This window comes from Alnus glutinosa, chromosome 2 (assembly GCF_958979055.1).
Source record: "Alnus glutinosa chromosome 2, dhAlnGlut1.1, whole genome shotgun sequence".
Classification (NCBI taxonomy): Eukaryota; Viridiplantae; Streptophyta; class Magnoliopsida; order Fagales; family Betulaceae; genus Alnus; species Alnus glutinosa.
In genome coordinates this window covers 24,347,534-24,354,825 of record NC_084887.1, presented here as the reverse complement: position 1 = coordinate 24,354,825, position 7,292 = coordinate 24,347,534, and the positions used below count along the sequence as shown (strand labels likewise).

The window sequence follows — 7,292 nt, the reverse complement described above, 5'->3', positions numbered from 1 at the left end:
ACAAATAAATAAATAAATAAATAAATAAATATATATATATATATATATATATATATATATATATATATATATATATTTTAAGGAGTTTACCAAACAGACCCTCTATTATTGTTTTAACTTTGTACATTTTCGCGCCATCTTGTTCCTTCATGACACGTTTCCATCTCACAAAAACTCCGTAACACCTCTGGTGACCAAACATTTTAGTGGCACGTGTTCCCACATGACCAGGGTCGCATGCATTACCTGTGCACCATCGGTAGAAACCCTAGCTCGCTGGTTGTTAGGGTTTTAAGAGCCAGAGCTATGCTCGTCGTCTAGGGTTTTAGGAAAGCTTCGAGTTCATTCGACTCTACGAACCGTTTTTACCAGAAAATAATATGGGTTTCTGGGGTTAGTTTCCGGATCAATTTTCATTATTCCCCTTTAAATTTTTGCCTCAATTTTTATTTTTTTTCCCTTTACGTGTTTGGTAGCTAAGAAACTGCCCGAAAAGAAAACATAGGAAAGAAAAGTGGGGCTTGTAATAGGATTCCCGATTCCATAGCTTTCATACATTTTGCCATGATATCTCGGCAACCGAACAGAGCGTTATGTTTTTGTTTGCTCATGAATTATTCATTGCTTGTATTTATCTCTGTGCACGTGTTTCTCTTTTTGGTCCTCAGGAATCGAAGTCAAACCGGGCAAACCGCACCCTTATCACTCGGACAATGTGCAAGGAAAGCTTCACATTACTCAGGTCTGTTCCCGCAGCCCAATCAAACTCATAGTTCTTTTAAGGTCTGGAAAACTATTACAAATTCGATATTGACATTTTGAAAAAAATTAGCTTCTTCATAGCTTTGATTATTTGTAAAAAAGAAAGTCTTATGATTTGATATTTTTCCCGGAAAAGAAATGCATAAGTTTTAATTGGAATATTCACCGAAGGTAATATTGGAAGCGCAAAAGACTTTGAATTTCTTTATTATGTTTTGGAACTATGACTTAACTTACCTGTACACGCTTTTATTTGGCTTGAATTGGGGTCATATGAGACAAAAATCTGATCTCTGTTAATTTTTCTTTTCAATGCAAAATAAAGGTAAAAAAGATAATTAAGGAACAAATTTGCTTGTTTCTTCTTTGAGAAAATAATTTACTAGGGTATGAAGATCATTCAGAGTTTTTACAACTGTATGAAACTATATGCTTTTGGGGGATTGAGATTTTTCCTGAATTGGTTATTTGAGAGTTTGAAAATTAGTTTTAAACTCGAATGGCTTATATTAGCTGCTATAATTTGTCCGTCAAAGTTTTGTAAGTAGGGGATTTATAAATTTTCTTGAACTGGGTGTGTTATGATCACTGAAGGTTTTAGATATATATATATTTTTATTATTATTATCTTAAATTTATTAATTGTCAATCTGCTTGTTAATCTATGTTGTTTGCTAATTCAGGCAACATTAGGCCTTGGCTCGTCGGCAGAGAGGTGCATACTTCAGTGTTTTAAAGGACACAAGAATCCAATTTTTTTGTGTTCTTTGTTACCGGATAAGAATGAGTGCTGCCCCTTAAATCTTGAATTTGAGAATGATGATTTATTTGCCTTCTCGGTGATTGGCCCCCGAAGCATCCATGTCTCTGGTTATTTTGTGGCTGATGATGGAGGTTTCGTTCAAGATGACTATGAATTGTATCCTTTTGATTAACATCTCAAATAGATTCAAATGTAATTTTTCACTGTTTAAATTGCTTTGTTTACTCCTGTGTATACTGGGGCGCCTTACGCTTTTTTAATAAAATTTCTTACTTATCAAAAAAAAAAAATTCTCTGTTTAAATTCCTTTTCTTTTCTTTTTTTTCTTTTTTTTCATATAATTGGTGGGATATTGTTGAAGGGAGTAGGTATTAATATTTATGATTTTGTTTTGCTGTTGTTATATATTTCTCTTACTACTATGTGAAGAGATACTTCTGGGGAGGATATTGCTGAGACTGAGACAGAGGACTCATCTGAGTTTGATTCTGAAGGTGATTATGACGAAGACTTCATTGATGACAGTGATCTTGAAATTTACCCGACTTCACCTGTTCCAAACAGTGGAGGTATTTTGAGACTTCTCTAACTTTGACCAGCATATAATTCTAAGATTCATTTTTCTTCTTGCTGCTTGTATGGTCTACATCTTCCAAGCTACGGTATATGAGATATTTACTGTGTTTCATATAAATTGGTATAGCCTTGTTAACAGTTGTGACTGACTTAAAAGAATTGTGTTTGGTCTTAAAGGAAGCATCAAGTTGGTGGGAAGTTTTAGATAAAAAAACTTAGTCTCAGACTTTATCAAAGTTTGTCCTGTTTCTGAATACTGGAGGAGACATTTTCTACAAGATTGTTTTGACATATGAGCCAAAAACTAAAAAGGGATTATTTGGAATTATGGATATTGGCTAGGTTTGTGGTATGTCTGAGGTTCAAATCTTAACTATTACAATTTTAAAAGAGGTTTGAATCTTATCTGGGTTACGGTGTACATAGACAGAGAACTTAAATTATTCTAATTGTGAATATTGGAAGTTGAACCTGAGAGCACGGTGTTTTAGGAGAAGCTCCATGACCATCAAGCTTAAATGGTTTTGTTGGCAGTATCTATATTGGTATTGTTTTGTTGATATTGTGATATGTTTTTGTTATTATCATCATTATTAACTATCGCAAAGTGTAGAAGATCAGATTGCTTGGCTTTTCAAGCTTGCTTATCTAGTGAGCGTCTATTCAATATATATAGAGTCTACACAGAATACAAGATAAGTTCTATCTTCTAGCTTTCTAGTCTAACACTAACTCTTAGAGAACCTGATTACAAGTATTCTATTCTAATACAGAAACTGTAATCGGCAAACTAAATACAAGTAAAACTCTTCCACTTAATCTTAGCCTTATCAACCGATTGTGTTATCAACACTCACTAGGAGTTTGATCAACCGGGAGTCTTCTCAACACACTCACTAGGAGTCTTAATTGTTTGAGAACCACTAGGAGTCTTAATTGTTTGAGAACCACTAGGAGTGTGTTGTGCGTCAATACAAAGAAACTAAGGTAACAAGGAATCAAAGTTGGATGATGGAAAACAGTAAAGAGGTGCCCCCTCCCCTGTTATTACAAAAGGCCATCTGCCATGGTTTCCTTGTGTCAATGTGGAGTCCTGTATATTCACCAGCTTCCTTTGATAATTAGTGTGCTTGCCTCTCATCATTTTGGAAAAAGCTGGTGCTTTCTGATCTATAATATAGGATGGGCTCCCAGAACCTGATGTGAGCGTATATGCGTGCATGCATGTGAGTGTTAATCACAAGCTACGGAGTGGTCTTGATTTTGATTGGTTCAGTTTTTAGAAGTTCTTTGTTTGGTTTTGGCTGATATTTTTCGAACCAATCATAATTTCTTTGTTTTACAAGTTTTGAAATTCAACCGAACCTGACCTAACTTGCATCTCTATCATACATCATGTACTCTAAGCTGATGTTTTAATATTTTTCACCACATTAGGATAGTCTCATTGAACTGCCTTTGTAATCATGTACTTTTGCCTCAGAAGTTTTGTGTTAATTCTTTGATGTGCAAGACTTACAATCAAATGGTCATTAGTATGTTGTATATTGCAGTTAAGATATATGCTGTCTCTGAAATTTTTTTATCGTGCAGTTGTAATAGAGGAAATTGTGGATGATGATAAACCTACAAATGGCAATGGTCAGCTACATCGAAAAAAGAAGAATCAATCAAGTGACTCCAGGGATCATAGAGAATCTCAACAACAAATTGTTGTCAAGAATCGTGGAGTCTCTGTTTTGGAAAGTGAAGATGAAGATGGTTTTCCTGTTTCTACCACACATAAAAGCAACTCAAACATTCAGGAGCCTGAGGGAGAAGCAGAACAGACAGAAGAGAAAACAACTGAGAAAACCAAGAAGAAGAAGAAGAAGAAAGCCAAAGATGATGATAATGCTACTGGATTAAAAAGAAAGGTTGAAAGCGTTGACCAGGATGATCATCAAGAAAGGTGTGATGGATACACCATTTTGTGTTACCGTTTATGCTTGCTTCCATTTGCTACTTTTTGTTGTTTCTGTCTGTCTTTGTTTTTACTTTTATCTTTTGTTATTTGTTCTGTACTTGATGCATACGGGGAGATTGTTACTTAACTGAGGTTGCTTCTCTCTTACTATTTGTCATGTGAGTTAGGAAACTTGTGAAATAGTTAATTCAGTGCATCACTATACTAAGTTATTCCTGAAAACACTGTCAGGCAAAAAAGGAAAAACAAGAAGCAAAAAGAGCAGGTTAAAGGGGGAGAAGCTCTTGAATCTGGTAATGACACTGAGATCAATGTGCCTATTGAGGATGAAAAGCGGCCTGAGGAGTTGAAAAGGATCCCCAACCTGAACCGGGTTTCACCTGTTGTGAATGACGGTGATCAGAAGCTATCTAACAAGAAGTGAGAACAGCTCTCTCTCTCTCTCTCTCTTTGAGTGTGTGTTATTTATATGTTAATTATTTGGACGTTTTGCTGTCCACTCACACAGGGGCCTTGATGTTAATGTGGATGTTGTTCCTGGCAAAAATTCCTTGGAGGAGAAAAAAAAGAAGAAAAAGAAGAAGAAGAAGACAACACAGGAGAGTGAAGGGGGAACTAATACAACTCAAACTGCTTCAGCTATGAAAAATCAGGAGATAGAAGAAAAAGAAAGTGAAGCCAAGTCATCTCAAGTGAGAACCTTTCCGAATGGGTTGATTATTGAGGAGCTAGCAATGGGCAAACCAGATGGCAAAAGAGCTTCTCCTGGAAAGCAGGTTACTCTTTGTTAACTTTTTATATGTTCAAGTGTCCTGTTTAAGCCTTGGCCATTCATGTATCCCACATAAGGGAATTGATGTTGTAAAAAGAGTCGATCTATATTGCCTTTTGATTTACTGACTTTTGAATGCTTCCTTATAACAAGGGGAGATATTTAAAGTACGATTTTTAGAGCGAGTACCGATTCCCTCTTAGCCTATGGCTGCTAAGAAACTTTAGTGAGGAGAGATGGGGAGTTAAAACTGACCGAGTAATCACTCCAGTCAGTGTTATGCTCATCCAGTCCATTGCTTCAATGGAGCTGGGGGGCTTCTATTGTTTAAGCCTAAACACTTACTCGCTATAAACACCAATAAATTACATGGTGTAATTTGGCCCGTTGCATTCTGGGTTCTTTGTGGCTGCTGTTTTATCCAATTCATATGACCATGTTTCTGAAATGTGTGCATGGCATGATATGTGAAAGAGTTTAGTGAATCTTTAAAAATTTATTGATTTCCTGCATAAGCAGTGGTTGTTTCTAAAACATTGCTATGGATATTTATATTAAGCTCTTTAGGTTTGTGTAGAAATATGCATGTGCAGAATCTTTTTCTAGATTTATTTGGATGTTATTTCCAATGAATTTTTCTCCTCTTTCAAGTAACAGGAAAGTATTATTTGATTCCAGGTCAGCGTCCATTACATTGGCAAGCTAAAAAATAGTGGCAAAATTTTCGACTCGAATGTTGGAAAGGCACCCTTTAAATTCCGCCTAGGTACTATAAAATTTCATACGATAAATGACACAAACTCAATTTGTTATCTGTGTCAAATAATTTTCTCTTGATCTTGCAGGTATAGGACAAGTTATAAAGGGATGGGATGTTGGGGTTAATGGTAATTTTCTGAAGAATTAAGACTTGATTCTGCTTTTTATCTGTACATTGAATATCCTTTGCAAAGTGGTTATTACATATTCTTGTGTGTACTAAATCCTCAGGCATGCGTATTGGGGACAAAAGAAGACTCACAATTCCACCATCAATGGGGTATGCAATTGCTATCATATATTTTTCTTTGCAATTTATCGTCTTGTTTCTTATCTAGTTCGACCAAGTCCACTGTAACTTTCTTTTTGGCATTTTCTCACTCGTTGATATTATGATTACTGTTGATCCATGCCCCTGGCTCCACTTGTTTTTGAGTCTAACAAAGGCCTTCCTCTGCTCTTTTTGGAGATGCAAATCAGGCATATTGATACAAAATCTTTTTATGCAGCTATGGAGCTAAACGGGCTGGGGCGATACCACCAAATTCATGGCTCATGTTTGATGTAGAGTTGGTTGATGTTCGTTGATCACACTGCTTTCATGATTTTCCTTTCAGTTTTTTGAGGTTGTAAAGGTGGGTCTTGAGAAAAGGAAAAATATGTCCAAGATGAGAAAATTTTGTATCCATCGTGTCTCAATCTGGGAACTTGTTATGCTACTGGTTGAGCAAAAATTTTGTGAAATTTCAGGTTTTTGAACTAATATTGTTCGTTACACAGTGAGTTATGTGAATTACTTTTTTGAATAGAATTATCCAACTACATTATGCAATTAAAATGGTTTTTGCTATGGATCATGGATTATATACAATAATCCTCCTAGAAATGTTTATATATATATATTTATTGATTTATGGCTTGAAGTAATTGGAATATGTGAAACTATTTTGGAATTAGAGCTTTGAACTTATGCGTATATTTTCCAATGTAATGAGAGTATTTCTAGCGACACCCGCTATCTTATCTACTCGAATATATATATATATATACATTGAAAAGAAAGTAACAAACTATGAAACCAGGGAACTAAGAAAGAGATAGAGGAGTCTATTCCAAAACAAGTAGGAGCAGATCCTGAGAATAAAAAAAAAAAAATGGGAATGTAGCTAGAAAAACTTTTGGTCGTGGCCCAGTTTGTTACATGATAGGCATAGAAGTTTGCAATTCACTTAACAGGACTAGCTGTCCTGTTAGTTGTTGATGGAATGATCTCAAAAACTTTAGATATTGTAGTAACAATATGTTAGTCTTGCGTAATGTCTAGATATTGAAGAGCCATGTGTATTGTTTGGATATTGAAGAGCCAAAGTGACTGTGAGAGAATCACCTTCTAAGATAAAAGAAGTAGCATCAAAAGAAAATGCCAAATGAGCTGTCAACAAAGCTGCCAAAGCTTCACCATGAAGAGCTGTACATGGGGGGCTAATTAGAGAGATGCATTTAATAATAGTGCCTGAAGAATTCTTACAAATCTTCCAACAAAAGCCTGGGCTGAGAAAGAATCACGGATAGCAATATCATAGTTGATCTTTAAGTAGGGGGAATTGAGCTTCTTCCAAACCTCTAGGGTTTTGATCAATTTAGAAGACCAGCCAGAATGATGTTCCAAAGCAAGTTTATTAATAGTAGCTGAT

At 35.5% G+C, this 7,292-nt stretch overlaps 1 protein-coding gene across 1 annotated transcript; it reads left to right on the top strand.

Moving 5' to 3' along the window:
- The first annotated feature begins 239 nt into the window (after positions 1-239).
- On the top strand, positions 240-6,448 carry LOC133859205 (peptidyl-prolyl cis-trans isomerase FKBP53). Its single transcript, XM_062294528.1, has 11 exons — positions 240-393; positions 669-742; positions 1,446-1,681; positions 1,955-2,094; positions 3,695-4,052; positions 4,299-4,487; positions 4,576-4,843; positions 5,518-5,605; positions 5,685-5,726; positions 5,830-5,878; positions 6,108-6,448. The coding sequence occupies exons 1-11, from the start codon at positions 381-383 to the stop codon at positions 6,184-6,186; spliced, it is 1,536 nt and encodes a 511-aa protein (XP_062150512.1). The 5' UTR covers positions 240-380; the 3' UTR covers positions 6,187-6,448.
- The last annotated feature ends 844 nt before the right edge of the window (positions 6,449-7,292 follow it).

Excerpts from the sequence above, each read along its gene's own strand:
- LOC133859205 (XM_062294528.1), top strand. Across the intron at positions 5,606-5,684 it reads ACCCTTTAAATTCCGCCTAG|GTATAGGACAAGTTATAAAG; the intron begins GTACTATAAAAT and ends TTGATCTTGCAG. Across the intron at positions 5,727-5,829 it reads ATGGGATGTTGGGGTTAATG|GCATGCGTATTGGGGACAAA; the intron begins GTAATTTTCTGA and ends CTAAATCCTCAG.